The sequence below is a fragment of the Microtus oregoni genome, unplaced genomic scaffold (assembly GCF_018167655.1).
Source record: "Microtus oregoni isolate MIOR12 unplaced genomic scaffold, Mior012 000128F_ref0000496, whole genome shotgun sequence".
In the NCBI taxonomy this organism is placed as follows: Eukaryota; Metazoa; Chordata; class Mammalia; order Rodentia; family Cricetidae; genus Microtus; species Microtus oregoni.
In genome coordinates, this window is record NW_024544771.1 from 216,242 (window position 1) to 236,818 (window position 20,577).

Below are 20,577 nucleotides of genomic sequence, written 5' to 3' on the forward strand. Positions count from 1 at the left end.
TTGTGTTCTCTGTAAGAATAGTAAGAGCCGTATCTCTGGCCCTGGTGCGATGTCTTACAGATAAATTACCTTTGTACTCTCAGTCCTTAACAGATCTAACACAGTAGAGAAAGGATAGCGTTTCTGGAGAGACTGGAAAGATCCAGGAACAAACTGGTAATAAGAGCAAGGGAAGGGAAGTTGGGAGAGTGAGACGCGTGTCTCTGGGACAACAGAGTCCTGCGCACTACAGTTAGCCAGTGATCATACACGTCCACAACTCTAGTGGGCGGCGCTGAGAACAGCTTCACACTGGGGAGATACAGGCACCAATCCCTGTATCTCTTGAGCCAGGTGTGTAAACCTTTGCTTGCGATGGGTTAGAACAACTACGTAGCAGGAGGGTTGCCAGAAGTTGCCCTGACACATTCAGTTCCTTACGATAGCTCTGCCAGAGGGAGGAAGGTTAAATTTGACACTGTGGCTGTGGCCAGCAGGTGGGGGAAATGTTACAAGGACAGATGAGCCATGAGAGGTCTCAGCATGCTAGGCCATCAGCTGCTCACCTGGCTGGGTCCCACATACGTCAGCTCAAACTTGTTCTTGTAAATACTCCTTCGGAGGCAGCAGTCAAACTGTTCCACCCCACCACAGAGGGTGCCCTGAGAGAGACGGGGACAGCATGGAAGGCGATGCACGGCGCACTGGCCAAGGACGGTATCTGGATATACCCCAAGACCTCAGACCTCAGTGTCACAATCTAGACATAAGTGGCCAGCAAAAGGGTGGGCAGGTTCTGAACATATTAGAAAAAAAGTGGCAATCCCAGGACTTACAGGGATCACATGTGGGTTGGACAATGAGGGGAAATCAGGCTGTCCTGGACAAGCGTGTCCCTCAAGGCCTCCTGGAAAGTGTGAGTTTCCCTTTCCTGCCTTTAACAGTAGATTTTTTTAGGTTGAAGTCACAAGGCAGCTGGAGTTCTCTTGTGTCAGAGTAGAGCGACTCCCTTGGCATAGGGAGTAGTTTCTATTTTACTGTAGTTTGGAGACAATCGCCAGTACAGAAAGGGGCTCCTAACAACACACTGCACAGAGCCGGGAGCCGTCCCGCTTCCGCGCCAAGGCTGTGATGGTGTATAAGTTGGCAATCTCCTTGGGCTTGGCCTCTTTCCAGATGCTTCTTCGAGGACTCCAGTTGAACACCCGGAGTCTAGAAAGGTAAAGAGTGAAAATAGACCAGAACTGATAGGGAAGCATCTCACTCTACCAGAAAGGGAAGCAAACGCAAAAGGGCAGACCAGCGAGGCAGCCCAATGGGAGGGGAAAAGGTGTGGGGAGTTGAGGGAGTAGGGGTGAAAGGAGCAGGTAGAAGATGGATGCCAGGTGTGGTGGTACACGCCTGTAATGCCAACAGGTGAGAGGCAGAGGCAGGAGGATCACTGTAATTTTGAGGCCATCCTGGTCTACCTAGTTGAGTTACAAGCTAGCTGGGGCCACAGAATGAGACCCTGTCTCAAAAACCAACAATAACACAAAAGCCAGAAGTAGAGACAGCAGGACAGCAGGACAAGTGAGACAAACGGACTGCCAGGAGAGGGAAGAGGAAGAAACAGAGTGTAGGAGTCAAAGAAGGATGGAACCTAAGGAGACATGTGAGATTGGAAGGACATAAAGACAGACAGACAAAGAGACCTGACCCTAGCTGCTTGGCTGTTTCTTTATACATTCACCAAATGGCGGCTACATTACAGACCATGCCAGTGCAGGCACTGGCGATGAGGATGGCTACTCAGCCTTCTTCTCAAACTAGAACACAATGGCACAGTGGGGACAAGGCAGGACACGGGGAACGCGATGGCCTCTGCTGTGGAGTCCAGGCTGAGGCAGCACAGCGCATCCTGAAGCAGACGACAATCGGAGAATCCCTTTCAACAGGACATTGCTTCTGTCCAGGTTCCCGCTGTGGTTCAGAACTTGGCTAGGGCAGAGCTCACAGAGAAAGGTAGAAGATGCAACTGGGCCTGGAGGTGGTGGCACATGCCTTTAATCCCAGCACTCGAGAGGCAAGGGCAGGCTGATCTCTGTGAGTTTGAGGCAGCCTGGTCTACAAGAGCTAGTTCCAGGACAGGAACCAAAAGCTACGAGAAACCCTGTCTCGAAAATCAAAAAACAAAAAGATGCAACTGGCCGGGGGACCTACCTGTCCCTACCTGTCGTAGCTTCCTAGCACGACAGACTGGACTCCAGGACTTGCTGCAGCTGTGGTGAATTCACGTTCCTGAGGATTATGGCTGTAGTCGAAAGTCTGTAGCACGTGGCCTTCCTTTCCATAGGCCACAATCCTCCAATCACAGCCTGCTGTCACGATGCTGTTGGTTGCCCAAGCCAAGGCATACAGTGGGCATGGGTGGTTAACCAACTTCCCCTGGGACAGAATATTTCAATTGTTCGTTGCGAATGCTAGGCTAGCAGCTGATCCACACACTCCTGACCATCCCACCCCGGAGAGAAAGTGAGCCTTCCTGCCAGCATTTCCCACATCAACACGCCCGAATTCTGAAGGCTTCACAGCCTGTCTCTGTATCATGAGCACACGCATGCCATGTGTACACGGGCCGTGTACTCACAGTGGTGTGTTGAGACCTCTGGTACGTACTACTAAAGCCACGCAAAGAGAGACGACACACAGTAACCAACACTGTCTAGGTCCAAGAGAGTACATGGCTTCAAGAAGGGCTAAATTGAATTATGTGAGTAACTCACAATGTAAACGATTCCACAGTACTAAATTATACAGAGCAAAACAGCAAAGTTTCCCTGTATGTCTATCTTTTCTTTTTCCAAAAAAATAGTTAATTCTTTAACATCTTATTTATTTGTGTGTGTTTTTGTGCGCACATTTGCATATGTGCACACATGGCCGAAGGGACGAGGATGACTTGCGGAAGTCACTTCGGTCCTTGCATGGCAAGGGTCCTGTCAGGTTTGGCACTGGGCACCTTTACTTGCTGAGGTATCTTGATGGGCTGTTAACTTTTTTCTCCTATGCATTTGGATGTATATACATTACATAAACATGTATGTGTATATATATATATACATACATTTGTGTATATGCATGCATTTACATAAATGGAAATAATTTTCACTTTTTGTCCCCCTTAGAGTCTTTATTTCCCTTCTTTCAAGGTCCCTTCCACCCACTCCTCCCTATAAATAGTGAGTTCTAGCCTCCTGAACACCAGTCTCCGTGATGGCAGCAAACGCTTCTCTCCAAGATTGCCCTTTTCCAGTCATGGTGCTTAAACCTGCAGCTTCCCCGGGAGGGCTCCTGGAATGTCCACCCCACCCCAGAGTGAGTGTGCGCCCTTCATACCTGTGACCCTCAGGAGCCTTCATCATCGAAGAAATACCTGACAATGGTGCCGTCTGCGTGACCTGAGAGGATGCCTTTCCCAGAGCAACTGAAGGGCAGAGGCAGAGAGGTGGGCACAGAGGGAGGGACTTCCGCCCCGTGACAGTCCCCTTTCCATCAAATGCAGCTTTGTCCTGACAGTCCCAGTCTACTTCTGTTACTCACTTGGTTGTCAGCGCCACCACATACGAGTCCGTCCCATAGATGGTAGACGACTTGTTAGTTTTAGTGTTTGCTAAGCGAACCTGAAAACCAAACAAGTCTGGCTAGGCTACTTACAGTGTCAGCCAGACACGGAGAAACAGAAGTAAAAATGCCAAATGACAAAATTAGTCCTCATGCATTTTTCTCAAGTACGCACTAGAGCTCCAGGGGAAAGATGAACCATATTGACCGGCACCCCAGGACACTATCCCCCCCCCCCCAATACCTAACCTGTGTCTCCCTCTCCTCTGTTACCTTGCCTTCAGCCAGTCCGAAAACAATAATGTACTCTGCAGGCCACTGTAGACAGGTGACAGCACTCTGTATGAGAAGGGGTGAAAGGGTGACCCGCCTGTGTGGACTGGCACACTCAGAACAACCGCCACCCACCACACACCGTCATTCTAGTCCTCTCCAGGGGGAAAAGGCAGGCAGCGGACACAACAAGGCTCTCAAGCAGGTGACAACACCATCCTTTAGCAGGTCAAGTCGGGGTCAGACATTGAAAAAGGCAATTCCTGTTACATTTACAAGGAGGGAAGCAGGTGCGGCTCATCTCTGAACTTTACCTTCCGGATGAACTTGTTACAGATGACCTTCTTGTCACCCCTGTCAGACAAAAGGCAAGGAAGCAACCTTAAAAATCACTTCCCAATGAACTGCCCAACATGGCCCTCTGTGGGAGGTCTGATGGAGAAGTGAGTGGGTCCCCAAGGAGCCCTGGAGCTATGCCAATGACACAGCATATCACTGGCTCTCGGGACCTTCTGCTGGCTTACATTCTTCCCTCCAGGGATGGGACTGCAGGACAGGTGGGGCAGGCAGAGGTGGACACAATAGAATCAGGCTCTAGAGAGTCCCTGCCTTCCATGCCTGATGTCATCGTTATCCCAGCGAGGTATTTCCCATGCCCAGCTCTTCTTTAGTGGCCACAACCCGCCTAACCCCCATCCTGTCCTCACCAATCTTCTCCAATCTTGTAGGCATAGATGATGTTGTCAGTCTGTCCGATGGCAATTTTAGTAGAATCAGGAGAGAAAGCCATGCCCTTTACCATGTAGCTCTTCCAGCCACACTAGGAGTAAAAACAAAGATAATGAGTAGAAATGAAGGAGAAAAGAAAACACACACATTTCCCAAAAGACCAGAAAGTTTATAGTGAGAAATAGAGTAGACCATTGCCCATGTCTACGGCTAGAAGGCAGATCACACAGCTTTCTCGGATAACGTGTTGGAGCACATGCGAGTCCTCTCCACCTTCATGTCAGCTGGCTTGGTGGAGAACTTGTCTCTCGGCTCCCCATGCTCATCGTACAGCAATACCACTCGGTCCACTGTGCAGACAGCAAATTTAGCGTTGTTCTGGGACCAGGCCATACAAGTCACCTTCGCAGCTCCATCCTGCAGAGGCAAAGGGGTACTGTAAACACAGCGCTGGTCTCCAGAGTACAGAGCGTCTCCAGGTCCATCAGTCTTCGTGTGCCTTTGTTCTATATCTACGTCACAGGTTTTCTCTCAAAACTAAACAAAATGAGACAAATTGCTCAGATACCTGAACTGTAAGAATAATAGTCTCCAGGGCCTCACGTGGCCCTGACGGACCTCAGATTCACAGTATGGTAGGGATGACTTGAACTTCTGATCCTCCTGTCTCTACCTCCTGAGTGCTAGGATTTCAGGTGTACACCACCCTGTCTAGTTTATACCATGCCGGGGACAGGACTCAGGGCTTCACTCGAGACAAGCAAATACTGTACTACCAGGCCACATCTCCTTGTCCCCTAATGTGTTTTTCTGAGACTCATGATACAAATGTAACGCATCAACCGTTCCAAAAGCAATGGGCTCCTTGTTCCTTATCTTTCAGGTCTGCGACTGAAAAAAAAATCAATTAATCTGATAAATTTTAGCCTTTATAGCTACTCATTCAATTAATGTTTTCCAGCACTTTACTGTCAAAGACACTTGGCTGGAAGACGACAGAGAGACAAAGAGCAAAGCACAGATCCTACCCTAGGTTCTAATTGGACGCTGAGAAATTGGAAATGTCCCATAAGAAAAATATGTTCTGAGTGTAGTAATAATTTAGAGAAGCCCAAGACAATTTTATGCTTAAATGGTCAAGATTAAACTTTGAAGAAGGGATGCCATCTAATGGTAAATTACTTCAAATGTAATGAGTAGCATGAACGAAGTCAAGCTCTGGCCCAGGACCAGCAATTTAAGGAAGCCGAGACTGCCAACAAGAGAGGAAGCAGGGCAGGAAGCATAGACTGGGCTAGCTCAGGAAGTATAGACAGGGCTATCTCAGGAAACATAGACTGGGCTAGCTCAGGAAGCTTAGACTGGGCTAGCTCAGGAAGCATAGACTGGGCTAGCTCAGGAAGGGCCTCTGGAGGCCGCTAACGATTTGGATTTATTGGACAGGAATAAAGAGACAGTGTAAGTTTGGAAACAAGGAGCAACAGAATTAGAATTGAGACTTGGGATAAACAATGTCACTTTCCCCTGTTAACTGTCCACTAAAGGTTCGTGGTGAAAGTGACCACTGCAAAAACGGGTACAGCCCAGATAATGGGACACTTGTCTGGCATTCATCAGTCCCCAGGTGTGAGCCTTCGCACTGCACAAGAGTAAGCAAAGAAATAAAACGAATATGGGAATGGCAGGTAAGACGGCACACACCTGCAATCTCAACACCTGGGAGGGGGAGGCAGGACGGTCAGACATTCAAAGTCCTCCACAGTTAGACAGCGAGTTTGAAGTCAGCCTGAGCTATATGAGACCCTGACTTAAAAAAGAAAAACCAAAAAAGAAAATACGTGATCACCACACAGTGAATTACTCTGCGTGTCCCTCGCCAGCTGTCCTCTCAGGCTCCTGAGATGAAATTTGGCTCCTACGCCAAATGTTGGAATCACCACTTGGGCTACTAGAGGTCTGGCTTACAGCACCTTTACTTTCTACACCTAACCCAAATACGTCCAGAGCCAGCAGGGGAATCACTGCCCCCAAATCCTCAAACTACAACCAGAAAATAGCGGCACCACCACCATGGTCATGAGCCAACCATTCACTACCGTCGGCTAGAAGGGGGTGCAGGCACCTCATCAGCTTTGGCTGCTCATCCTCCTTCAAGGCTGTCCATCCTGGGCATCTGGCCCAGCTGCACCATGACATCATCTTTTTTTAGAGACCAAAGGGTTCTATTTCCAATTTTTCCATTAGGGTATTTTGAAGTGACAGATAACAGTACCAGTTTACTGAGCAAGGAGTACAACTTTTTATTGTTCTACCACCGAGTGAGGGCTCGATCCCTTCAGCTTTCCTTTCTTCTAACCGACTTCTGCTCTCCTTACACAGTGCAAACATCCCCAAGACCCACAATCGATGGGGACGCGTTTCTCTGCAATACGTGCCTGACTGGACTGCCTGGGGGTTGAGTGGAATGGAAAGTAGAACAGGCATTTTCATAAGTGCTTGACACCCAGTTGGTACCTCACCTCGTATCTCTGAGGCAGAAGCTATTATGATTCCCATTTTACATATGGGAAAATTGAGGCACTGAAAATTAAGAAAGCTGCTCAGTCACACAGTTTTTAGATGACAGATGCAATATTTGAATCCATGTATGTTTGATTCCACAAGCTATAACTCTGTATTTATACTGTTGTGGCATATTTATTAATGACTTAATTCTGCCATATACTTTTTTTTTCAGAATAGGAAAATTTATTACTGTGCTTCCGCTGTTAAAATTTAGGATCTTGGTCTTTCCTTCTTGCCTTTGTACAGAACCAAAAGGGACACGTAGGCTACTTTAACAACCTTAAAGCGGACTCCAAGGAATATCACCTACAGCATGGCCCTTTAGACCAAATCCAGCAACCAGAACGTCATCGTTTTCCTCAATGAAGTTCAAGCAACCATCATTGGGGACGAAAGCTGTGATCTTCTTGCTGTTCTTGATGAGCTGCACCCTGACACATTTCCTGATAGCAGAACTTGGCTGCTTGGCTTCAACTCCTACTTTTTCCAGCACGATTCTCTTGGCATGAGAGGCACCTCCAAAAGGATTGGCCTTCAGGGCTGTGCCCAAGTGGGCTTTCATGTATTGTTTTTCATGCCACTTCTGGTCCCGGTGGTGGCTGCGGAGCTTCCTGACAGTATGGAGACCATGACACTTGCCCATCTTGCCAATGCCACGGGTCCGAGAGAAGGAGCTCTGCCATATACTTTTATTTACTGTTGCTATTATTATTATTATTATTATTATTATTATTAAGACAGGGTCTCTCTATGTAGTCCTCTATCTCGTTTTGTAGACACCATGCTTGGCTATTCTTTTTTTTTAATTAATTCAATTTATTTATTTTGCATCCTGATTGCACTTTCCCCTCCTCACTATCCTTCCATTCATCCCCCCCCCCCCCCCACACACACACACAATCCACTCCTCTTCTATTTCTATTCAGAGACAGGCGGGCCTCCCATGGGCGGCAACAAAGCACGGAATATCTAGTTGAGGTAGGACTACACCCTACTTCTCCAGGAAACTCTAAAAGTCACACATTATTCTTATGTTTTAAAAGGAGGTCTTGGCTCTATAGTCAGGCTGGCTTTGAGCACACAGCAAGCCTCCCAAATTCTGCGATTACAGGCATGCAGCACCATGATCAGGTAACAGATTTCTTTTTGTAGTACTCGGGACACATGCAGACGCTCACGCATGCCAAGCACATGCTCTTGTACTCAGCAACATCCTCTGCAAGTAGCATATTCTTTTTATATGTTGGGGCCAATGGGCCTGTTTGGGTGTGCATGCAGAGGCCAGAGGTCAACATCAAGGGTCTTCCTCAATTGCTCTTCACTTTGTTCTTTTGAGACAGGGTCTCTCCTCTCACTGAACCTGGGGCTCATGAATCTGGCCAGCGAGCTCTAGGGACTCCCTTGCCTCTGCCTCCCCAGCACTGCGATTACAGGTGTGCCTAGCTTTCAAGTGGATGCCGGAGAGCTCGTGCTTATGAAGAGCCGTCTCCCCCACAGCCAGCCTTATTTGTGTTGTTAGCCTGTCCTCTCCATTTCCATGTCCTTCCCTGTGGTCTATCATTCTTCATACAGCTGTCCAGTTCATAATGCCCTTTCCATTAGTCCTTTACACCTCCATGACACAAGGCAGCAACAGGAGGTCCAGGAAGAGTCCCGGTGAGGCCCCAGTGTTGGTAGTGTAGCCGAGACCAATGATTCTTTATTCTATTAAGCCCCTTTATTCTATTAAAAACAAACAAACGAAAACTAAACAAAATAAAAACCTCCAAATCATTATTTCAACATACTTACACATAGAGTCAGGTATGACATTCAGATATCCTGCCAGGTCTAATCATGTTTGAAAGGCTGTGGCCCCTTGGCCCCCACTCTCAGCCAAGGCTGTCAGTATCTTTCCTACTGGCACCTTCAGCACTGGGGCGTCAGGCCCCTCAGTCATCCCTGCCCAGCCCAGAGCAGTCAGCCTGCAAACCCTCCCATTGGTCACAGCCTTGCCCTTAGCTCCCCAGCCTAGCTGTCAGCAGCATGACCCCTCAATTATGTCCTTTTAATTGTGATACAACTCTTCCATCTCTTCCGTGCTCTCAGAGGACAGGCATTGTTTCGGAGCAGATTTCGGAACGGTCTCTGTCCTGCTCTTTGCAAGGCAGGTGGGTGGTGTTTGTTGCCGAGCAATTAGAGAACAGATTAACATAATATGGTTCCTCAGCTGCAAAGTCTCTTGAGCATTCTGCCAACAGGTTCCCAAGAGCTCGCCCCCTTTCCCATCCCTTTGTCTTCCTGCTTTCTCCTCCTCCACACCCACCCACCCACCTGCCTGAAGTCTGCGCTCAAGAAAGTTTGTGTAACTCAAGTTGCCGAGATGGTTTTTTTTCTTACACCAAAAAACAGCCCACAGTACCTATATTCTACACCAAAAAGTAAAATGTTTTTGGCTTTGAAAACTCTGGGGTGGGGGATGATTCTCTTTGCCCTGTCCTACCGGTCACTTCTTTGTCCCTTGGCTAAGGTCTCCTCCAGAGTGACATCTACAAATGGGTGCCAGTCAAGAGGAGCAGACAGAGCTGCTGCCGCCAGCCCCGCCATTCCCATGGGAACTCCACCCAGCAACCCCAGTTCCTACTGTGCTGAGAATCACTTCTGCTGGTCTCCAAGGCCCCATGTTGTCATATCCCGACTCCTGTCTCTCTCTTCCACAGCTGTCCTGGCTCTAACCACTGAGTTTGCTTAAACTCTCATTGCTCCTTATTTCCTTCCCCGCTTCCCTCAATAAAGCAGCCCCAAGCATCTTGTTGAAAGAAGTTGGATTGGTCCCACCTGCGGCAGGGTCTCAGAGGCTGTGCCACAGATGGGAAGCCACCAGGATTACACATAGAATCCTTGTCTCCACTCTCTATTGTGAGTTCTTCCCACAAATATCTTGCATATCATCATAGAACCTTCATTTGGTGATGGATGGAGATAGAGACAGAGACCCACACTGGAGCACTGGACTGAGCTCCCAAGGTCCCAATGAGGAGCAGAAAGAGGGAGAACATGAGCAAAGAAGTCGGGACCACGAGGGGTGCACCCACCCACTGAGACAGTGGAGCTGATCTACTGGGAGCTCACCAAGGCCAGCTGGACTGTGACTGAAAAAGCATGGGATAAAACTGGACTCTCTGAGCATGGCGAACAATGAGGGCTGATGAGAAGCCAAGGACAATGGCACGGGGTTTTGAACCTACGTAATGTGCTGGCTTTTTGGGAGCCTAGCCAGTTTGGATGTTCACCTTCCTAGGAATGGACGGAGGGGGGAGGACCTAGGACTTACCACAGGGCAGGGAACCCTGACTGCTCTTTGGACTGGAGAGGGAGGGGGAGAGGAGTGGGGGAGGGGGAGAAGGGTGGGAGGAGGGGGAGGGAAATGGGAGGCTGGGAGGAGGTGGAAACTTGTTTTTTTTTTCTCCTTTTCTCAATAAAAAAAAATGGAAAAAAAAAAAAAAGATGCCGCACTGCTCTGCTGAACAGGTAACCGGAGCAGCTCAGGAGAAGCCGCGAGCATCCAAGCACCCTGTCCTGAGGAGCCTGGTTTCCTCAGCAATAAGCCCTGGTGCTTTGTGTACCAGGAAAACTTGGTAGTCTGCACTCAGAGCTCCGTGCTCTACACACATAGATTCCAGGCTTCCTGGAGAAAAGCAGGGATTCACCACAGCTCCGTGGATGCACACACTGTAGGGGGAGGAAGTTGCCCACGGTGGGAATGGTACCCCGTGGTGCTCAGGGGCTGATCTTGGGAAGAATACACACCAGTCAGACATGCTGTGGGCCCACAACTTTTGTCATTCAGTTCCTGACCATGCATCGGTTTCATCTTCCTGGTAGCATCAACAGCTGATTTTTCATTGTGATAAAACTTTAAATACATATACATCCAATAATTTGAATAAAAAGAATAAAATATTTAATGGTGCATTTTTAATATTACTAAAATATCCAGCAGGCAATATTTTCATTTTTTTCTTTCTATGCTCTTTCAATTTTATTGAGGAATGATTTATGTAGAACAGCACACCCCCTTCTCTCCCTGTCTCTGAGCCCTCTCTTCTTCCACTCCCACCATTTTCTACTTTCATGGCACACGTGTTAAACTTCCTCTGCCTCCCTTAACACCTTTCCTCCCTTTGTCTAGTTTTATGACTTACACCCACACTCACTCCATATATCTTCATATATGTGAGCATATGAGCATAGGACCCACATGAGATATGGATCCGATACAAGGCAGAACATGCAGCATCTGAGACTTATAACGATTTGAGATCCATCCACTTTTCCTCTTCTTTCCTCTTCCTTTCATGCTGGATAAAATCACCTTGTGTATATATGTCATATTTTCACTTTCTGTCCATCTGTTGACAGCCGTCTAGCCTGGCTCTATTCCCTTGCTGCAGCAGACAGCAGCACAGTAAGCATGGAAGCGCAAGGGCCTCCGCCCTAGGGTACACAGTCCTGTGGGTGGAGCCAGGAGCACGGTAGCCAGGTCCTCTGCTTAGATCTAGCTCTAGTTTCCAGGAAAACCTGATAATGACTCCCTAGTGCCTTGCGGGAAGCACAGCTTGCATTGCAGAAACCAGGACTGTGAAACACATAGGCCCGTGGAAGGAAGAGTGACCTCTGGCCACTAGGGATGCTGGAGCAAAGGTGTTCAAATCCACCGTGTGGTCCTTTGCTACTCTATCAGGAGCCAGCCTCCATCGAGGTATCCCCCAAATCCTGAGACTTGTTTAGACCCCAGTCCTGGGCTTTGTCTCTCAGCGAATAGAATCATCCTTATGGAAGAGGCCCCATGTACATTACATCCTCCATCAGTAGAATCCATCCTTATGCTTATTACAAATCCTTCCTCTGGGCCCTAGCCCTGAGTCCTGTTTGTCAGCTAGTAGAACTCATTCTTATTGTAAAGGTCCCGGGTGCTTGCTTCTTTGCGAGGGAATTTTGATGTAGCCATCCCTGAAGCTTGGTTGTGAGAGTTGTTGCTTAGAGACTCTCCCCACAAAAGTGTGACTGTGTAATTGTCTAAGAGAACTAAACCCATGGGATCCGACTCTCTCGAAGTTTTGTTCCAATCTGACTGATCAAGTCCAGATGCACCGAGTTTTCGTTCTCACGTCTTCACAGTTCGTTTTCTTGCAGGCTGCAATTCCTGCAGGGATCCCTCAACAAGGGCTGCAATAGCTTATATTTCCCCTGGCAATGAATAAGGGAGAGGTCTTTGCCCACACCCGTGCCAGCATCCATCATGCTTTGCTTTCTTGAGGGTAGCCACCCCGACTGAGGTGAGATGGAATCTCAGAGCAGCTATGATTTGTGTTCCTTGTTGACTATGGACATTGAAAACTTTAAATAGGTTATTTATTGGCCATTTGCGTTTCCTCCTTTGGAAACTGCTTGCTCATTTCAGTGACTCATTTACTGGTTGGCAGTTTTGCTCTATTGGTGTTAATGTCTCCAGTTCTTTTTTTTTTGGTTTTTCGAGACAAGGTTTCTCTGTGGTTTTGGAGCCTGTCCTGGATGTCTCCAGTTCTTTATAGAGTCTAGAGATTGAGCCCTGGACTGAAGTTGCTGCCAAAGATTTTCTCCCACTCTGTAGGCTGTCTGCTCACTCTGATGATCATATATTTTTTTGCTGTGAAGTTTTGTAATCATATTTGTTAATTTGGGGATGGGGTATTTCCTCTGCTGTTGGAGTCCTGTTTGGACACGTTTTGCACATAGCCCCATCTTGAAGTGTTTTCCTGAAGTTTCCCTCCAGTGGTTTGTCTATGTCTGTGTTTCAAGTCTTTGATCTATTCTGGATAGATTTGTGCAGAGTGAGAGATATGGATCTAATGTCATTCTTAGACATATTGACTGGTCCCATAGAGACTTTTCCTGCTAAAGTATCTTGGTACTGTGAATACAAGTTGAACCCCACAGAGAACCCCCTATATTGGTTCCATCACCTATTCCCAGGGTGACATGGAGTTAAGTCATCTCTGAACGTCATGTGTCCTTTCTGCAAAGCAGGCATAATGACTCCTTTCTTCAAGGTTACTGTGGGATTTTAATAAGATGGCACATAAAAGAGCTTTGTGCAGAGCAGTAGGCATTCAGTAAGTAGGTTGTTTTGTTATCAATTCCCTGGTTTTCATGTGTCTGTGTAATATATGGTGCTTGATGTTCTATCTGCCTAGTTGAATGGATTTCAAAGGCACAAAGGCAGATCTAGCACAGCCTCTTTCTGCTCTTCATTATCCTGACAGTATCTCAGCTCACCGTGGCTGCTTAATAACATTCCTCGAGGGAAAATACGTGGGGAAAAGGCTTTACACGCATCTGGATGACTAGGAGGAAGGGAAGTACAGACACGGGGCCACCATTTTTCACTCATCTCTGACAGACACCTTGTCTATGGCAACATTCAGCAGTATTCGAGGAGCTTGGCCAAGCAGGAGATAAAGAACAAAAAACACAAGACGTTATTTCCATTTTATTTGCCAATTCCAGAAGCCTACTGTAGCTATCTTAAACAAAGGGGAAGCCTGTTAGATGGATGGGGGTGTGGGGAGGGGAGATAAGGCTCTGGGATGGAACAAATGATGGAGAGTCTCGACAAGGTGGCTCTCAGGCATTGCAAGAGTGCTGCTATTCACATAGCTGCCATCTAAATCAGTACTGCTGTCCCCATCCTCCACTTCCTAGGAGCAGTGTTCCTATTGTCAGGAAAGGGATTCTAATATCAGTCCAAATTAGATTTTACTATTTTTTTGGTAAATTTGAAGTTTTCTTTTGCTGGTCTCAAATCAGGGTTTGGGGACCATTTTAAGGGAATGGTGGCTTTTAAAGTGCTAAGCACTCTGGATTGTATATGTAGCAACTGGCAGAACATCAAGGACTAAATGAACCATTGCTTTGGTTATAGAATATGCTTAACCTAGCTTGGGCAGAAGTAAGGAAAGCCTTCAATGAGAGGTACCAATCAAGTGTGGTGGCCTTGAAGACAGGCAGGAAACTCAGGAGATGATCGGAACTAGTAATCTTGACCTTGAAGAGAGGACTCTGTGGTGCTTGGGTCTCAAAGGTCAGAGCATGGTTTCTCCTCTGGGACTACTGCATGCCCAGTGGAAAACACTTAAGTGGAAAGGGTGTTTAAGGCATTAGAGCTGTCAGCAAGGCCAGGCTTGAGTGCCAGGGTCCCTTTGCATTTGGATTGGAGCCTGTTCATGCTATTGGGGACAGGGGTAGATGGTGTGTGGCTTTTCCTGGGGACAAATGAACAGACACCTGATTCATTTCAGAAAAGCATACGGGGATGATGAGAGGCATACCCATGTGTGGCTACGCATTGCCTTACTTCAACTTGTCGTCCAGTCGATAGAAGAGTCTTTTCTCCTCCAGCAATTACTGACTGCTTATATAAACTCAGGGAGGCATTGTGGGAGTCTTGTAAGTCCTCCCTCACCTTCTCTGAGGCAATGTTTCATTGGAAGGATATAGCTGAAGCAGCAGTCTGGGTTTTGACCATAAGTCAAAGGCCAGGTCTAGCCTGACTCAAGCCTCTGAGACCTAGCTATAAGGTGGAGAAAGCTGGATGAACTGTTCAAACTGAATGAGAATCTTTGGGAGGATGCATCTTAAGCTGCCAAGCCAAAGTTTTCCAGGACTAGAAAGTACGCCCATGCCTCCCGTTTCTAGTTTGGTTGCCGCTTCGGAAATTACGTCCTAACTATGTTTCAGTTAATGACTCATAGGGGCAAATTTGGGTAAACTCCCTAAAAGCCATTTTCAGATGCCAGGAACCTGGTGACCCCACTGGTATCAGAGCCGCCTGTGGTCCTGGGAACTGGCTGGGAGCAGAGCTTCCGCCGAGGAGCCCTGGGGAAGGCCGTGTTTACAGTTCTTGCTCCTCAACTTCTCGTGTTTGTTTTTGTACGTCTGAGCCCTCAGTCCTTTTTCTCCCGGCCTTGTTCATTTCTTCCAGTAATCTCTCAAATCCAGCATGGTACAAACTGCAAGGCATTAATCCAGTTTGGAGAGGACACCTCCATTCTGACGCCACCGCTCTCCTGTGTCCAACCCATCGCATCATTCCCTGAACACGGGCTGACAGGTATGATTCATCTCACTGGCTACCCGGCAGGCAGCCAGTGGGAGGAGAAGAGTGGGAGCAGGAGGCCATTTCAAGAAGGCATAAGGGGTGTGTTGAGTGTGTGAGTTTCAGAAACATAGACCCTGTTTGACTCCGGCTCTGTCCCTCACAGACTGTGTGGCCTGGGACAAGTGGTTTGGTATTTCCTACTGTGTGTTTCCATCTGTCAAATGAGGATGCTGTGGATTGTGGTTGGTCTCAAGAAAGCAACTTTATGTAAAGTGTGCTTGTGAATTACTGAGTTGTACAGACACTCTGGAAGCAGTTTCATTCACCCACCCTTCAAGCCAACAGGACACATTCTGAGGCTTTCTGTCTCCTCTCCAGTGGCCAGCCTCTCTGTGTGGAGCTCATTCCATCCTTGCTAAGGTCACCTGGTTCCCTTCCTGACAAATGGAAGAGGAGGGAGTTAGATGTGGGGGTGTGCATACCTGCAGGCTTGTATTTTGTGTGTGGAAACATGAATACGAAGGAACATTGCGGGAGTCAGTTAACACCTTAGCCAGATAATGACAGAATGAGATCAGCTTCAGCCACGACAGAGGCTTAAATATTCAGGCAGGCCCAGGAAGCTGGGCGAAGCAGCCAAAGCTCAGGGGATGTTGATTTGTAAACCTGTCCTTAAAGCTCAGATCTGACTTACACTCAGGAGCCCAGATCTGGCTTCCTCTCAGTCAGGCCTTTCTCTATTGTTACTGATCACATGATCCTTCCCAGGTAGGGGATCTCCAGGTACAGTCACGTTAAGAACACCATCATTTTCCCATCTCTTAGCTCTTAGGAGTCAGCAATTTGGGTTGCTTTTTGCTTCCAAGATGGCTTCTTAGTAATTCCATACTGGCTTGTGAGTTATCCGAGAGAATCCCTTTGCTTTGCCTGACACTACCATGCTCCTGTATTAACAAGGACATGGTTGTATGCAACACAGTGCTTAGTATAGTGCCAATATTGCACCACAACTGCAGCTATGCCCTCCTGGCTGAACAGTGTTCTGTCATTTTGCCTGTTCTGTCCTTGGTGAGAGTGGCCCATTTTCCTTCCAAAATCTACAGCTTATCTTTAACTACCATGCCTCCCTGAGTGATAAAAACTTCCTTGCCCCTCGCCGAGGTGACTTACACCATCCAGCCCTACTCTAACCAGAGAAGTCTGCATTCTTGGCTGCAGGGTTTGCTTAGGGTTAGGAAAGTGGCCCAAGCTCATGCAAAGAGTCATGCAGCCCTGCCGGTGCCACCGGGCTGGACAAGAAGTCGTCCTTTTCATTTCATTTGGATGAATCTAGTCTCTACTTAATGCTCATTCCAGGGCCCAGACAGCAACTGATTGCCAAGTTCTTATATCCACTGAGTCAATAGGCATTGGCATTTCTAAGAGGGTCTGAAGCAGTAATGCCTGTTATGTCTCTTCAGTCAAGTGTTACCTTTCTTGGAAGAGTTCCAAATCATCTTAAATTAGTAAAAGTTTACAGGATGAAGAATGAGATTTATTTTTCTCAGGAATACCCGAAGGGAGTTTGCTACCTTTAAACAGGGTCAATGAATTGTCCTAGCTACACCAAATAATTGAGTATACAAACTATATCAGTTTGACAGAATGACTGGTTGAATCAGATAAATAGAGCAGAAACACTGTTCCTAAGAGGAGGTAGTCTCCTTGTTTAAAATGAACATCTGATCCACGTTTAAGAGACCTGTGTTAACCCCTGAGTCCCATAGAGTGATGGCAGCTTTCTAGGTTACAACCTCTCCAAGAGTTTTCTAAGAATCCATAGATGCAGGGAGGGAGGGAAGGAGAGGGAAAAGAATGAGAGAGAATAAAGTACCTATAGCTAATATGTACTGTAAATAAAATGGTATACATTCCTGAGTGTGCTAAAGAAATAAAAATTCAAGAAAGAAAAATGACAAAAATGCTTCTAGAAATGCTCATCTCAGTATTGTGGAGCACATGTTGAAAGTTTAAAACAGTGATCGGGATCACTTCTAGGCATGTTTAGCTTGTTTCATGAGGATGGCAAACAGGATCTCTTCTGGGCTTGCTCAGATTGTCTCATAAAGATGGTGGACAGGATGGCTTCTGGGCATGCTCAGATTGTCTCAGAACTATGGTGAACAGCAAGGCATATGGTCGTGCTTGGTTTCCCCAAAAAGTTTTAACTGAAGGAAAGGCTTACTGTAAAGGTGTGCTAATGTTGGTTTTTTTTCCCCATTTAGTTCCTGTCTCATTTAATTGTTAAGACCCTCTATGTGATGTGAGCAATCACCAGGCCCGTCAATGGAACCTCCCTGAAGGCTGTCAAGGGCAGACTTTTAAGACAGCCTGAAGTAACAAGTTTCTGAGTTCCCTAGAAAGAGGTTGAGCTATCCTAACTAAAGACCTGAAGTCCAGAATGTTCTGAGAAAAGAAAGGGACTGGGGAAGTGGCTCCATGTTTAAGCGTGCGTGCTGCTCTTCCCCAGGACCAGGGTTCAGATCCCAGCTCCAAGCAGGGATCTCATAGTCTCCTGCCAACTCTAGCTCCAGGGATCCAGCAACTTCTCCCTTCCTCTGGCCCCTGTACACACGTGACACAATACTCACAGGGACACACCCACACATAAATAAAAATAAGTCTCAAAATGTTCTAAAATGACACTCAAAAGCTTTGAATTTTTTGTGAATTTCATCATTTCATGTTAAATACACTAAGTTGGCAAGACCCACACAATATTTCAGCATTTAGAAAATTCCACAGTTCCAACTTTTCTGGCCCCAGGCATTTCAGACCTAGAATACTCAACCAGCATCCAATGCTGTGACCTCCCAATGGCTTGCACTGACTTTCCCACCAAGTTGCTGCCTGCATGATGCTCAGGTCTCTGGAAATTCTGTTCCAGAGGTGAGGGGGACCTGAGAAGAGTGGTGGTATGTCTCAGAAGGTTCTCCACAGCTGGGGCAAATTGCCATAAGCCTGAACCTCAGCTGAAGATTGAAAAACAGATGGAAAGAATCTCCTGTGGCACCCAGAGTTTCCTAGACATTGTAACAAGGACATAGCTCTATGACAATTGTCAGTGCCAGCATGACCAACACATTCCACATGGAATCTTCTCCACGCATACTCATAGTAACTCAGCATAGCAACCCCAGGCTTCTGTTTGTCCATTTTTCTAAAGACAAAGTTGAGGTTTAGAGAGAAGCAATCATTTTCCTAAAATAGGTTGGGCAAGTTTTCCCTGTAAAAAGTTAGGACAGTGCATATGTTAGGCTTTATGAGTCGCAAGGTGTCTATCCCAGTTATCTGATTTACTAGTGTAAAAGACGCAAGAGCCAGTGAGGGAATAGATGGGCACGGCTGTGGGCTAATGATATGTGAACTATAAATGAACCTACAGGGGCTGGGGTGATGGCTCAGTGGTTAAGATCACAGCTGCTCTGGCAGAGGACCCGGGTTCATTTCCCAGAACCCACACGGTAGCTAAGAAACATCTCCAGTTCTAGGGGATCCAGCCCCTCTTCCGGGCTCTGCAGACACCATTCACACACACAGTGTGCTTACATACATGCAGGCAAAACACTCATACGTAAAAACTGATGTGGGAATCCCCTCTGTGTGCTGTGATTGCCATTAATGAATAAAGAAACTGCTTTGAACCTATAGCAGGGCAGAACTTAGGTAGGCGAGAAGGCAGAACTGAATGCTGGGAGGAAGAAGGTAGGCCACGACCTTGTGGTGATACACAGATTAATGGAGATGGGTTAAATTAAGATGTAAGAGTTAGCCAATAAGAAGGTAGAGCTAATGGGCCAAGCAGTGACTAATTAATACAGTTTCTGTGTGATTATTTCGGTTTAAGCTAGCCAGGAGGCCGGGACAAACAAGCAGTTCCTCCTTCAAAAAAAAAAAATGAATTTTTTAAAAAAAATCCAGTAACCATCAAATCAGGTAAATGGATTTTTAAAATTTGTTTACTGTGGTTCTGTTAATTTTCTGTCTGGTACACCCACGTGCTTGGCGTATCTATGCAACGCACACCCTGGATTGTGTTAAAGGCTTTGTGACTCATTGTGTACCATATATCAACTTCTATTTCTGACTCAACTTTGAAGGGTCATTTTTGACTGGTCTCTAACTCTTTTTGACCTCTCCCATCCACCAGACATGTGCTTAAAAATACTTTAAACACTTTAAAGAGGCTACTGTCAAACTCACTCAGAAACGGTCTTGATTGCTTGGCCCTAGTGTTCTCTCTTAACCTGTTCAAGTGGGCCATTTGCATTTACAACTTATTCAAATTACTCATTTAATTAGCAAAGCATCATATCAAGCTGATGACATCCCACAGAATACAGAGTATTCTTGGATTCTGTATCTTAGCAATTGATATGTAAGGCATCAATGGAGTTTCTAAAGGAACAAACTCCCAGACATTTATTTCTCCTGATCACTTGGCTCCATTAAAACGCTTATACTTTTTATCTTTTTTGCTTTGTGGCACTTTTGAAATTTTTGTAGTTGGGAGAAAAATAGCACCCTTCCTGCTTCATTTCACACAGACTAGACTACCTGCTTTCCCAGTTAGTTGATTTTATTGTTGTTGTTTTGTTTGTTTGTTTGTTCGTTGTCAACTTGACACAAGCTTGAGTCATTTTGGAACAGGGAACCTCAGTTGAGAAAATGTTCCCACCATGTTACCTGTGGGGTCATTTCTTGTTTAGTGCTCATTGTGGGAGGACTCAGGCCACTGCAAGCTGTGAAATAACTGGGGGAAATAATCAAGCAGTGGCATTCATGTACATTTTTATAGTTCTGCTCTATGGGTAGCAAGCCAATAGACAATGCAGATTATCAAACAAATGAGCAAATTCTAGGAATCATTTAGCGATGTATTCTAATTCAGCACAGTGCTTTTGGAATAAGTGTGAGTCTGTGCACCGTTCTGCACTCCTCTTTCCTGCTGATGGACAGTTAGTCATCCTTTAAGAACGTTGCAACTGGGTGGGAGCGAACCCTCGCCTGTCTCTCATTCTGCAAAATGAGCTCCCTCTCAGCAGTTTCTCTAATGAGTCAGATGATGCCCAAGCAGAAAGCAGCTGCAGAACAGTCCAGAAAACTAAGGACAGCATCCCTACAAAGGGGAAGCTGACTTTGTTTGAGGGGACTGCATTGTCTATCAGCAGAATATAGCCTCTACTTCAGGAATCAGTTAGCTGACTTTAGACCCCTTTGTCTGGAGGGCATGCATATGGCTGAAGCTGCTCCATGGTGGGGCAGAAGGC

At 46.7% G+C, this 20,577-nt stretch overlaps 1 protein-coding gene and 1 pseudogene across 1 annotated transcript; both read right to left on the reverse strand.

Annotated features, from left to right (window-relative positions):
* LOC121444493 overlaps window positions 1-7,140 on the reverse strand; it is a 41,609-nt pseudogene extending 34,469 nt beyond the window's left edge.
* Window positions 7,141-7,429: 289 nt separating this feature from the next.
* Window positions 7,430-7,792, reverse strand: LOC121444497 (40S ribosomal protein S23-like). Its single transcript, XM_041646309.1, has one exon. It carries the CDS (start codon window positions 7,790-7,792, stop codon window positions 7,430-7,432), a length of 363 nt encoding a protein of 120 aa, XP_041502243.1.
* Window positions 7,793-20,577: the final 12,785 nt, after the last annotated feature.

Excerpts from the sequence above, each read along its gene's own strand:
- LOC121444497 (XM_041646309.1), bottom strand. The coding sequence starts at position 7,792 with ATGGGCAAGTGTCATGGTCTCCATACTGTCAGGAAGCTCCGCAGCCAC.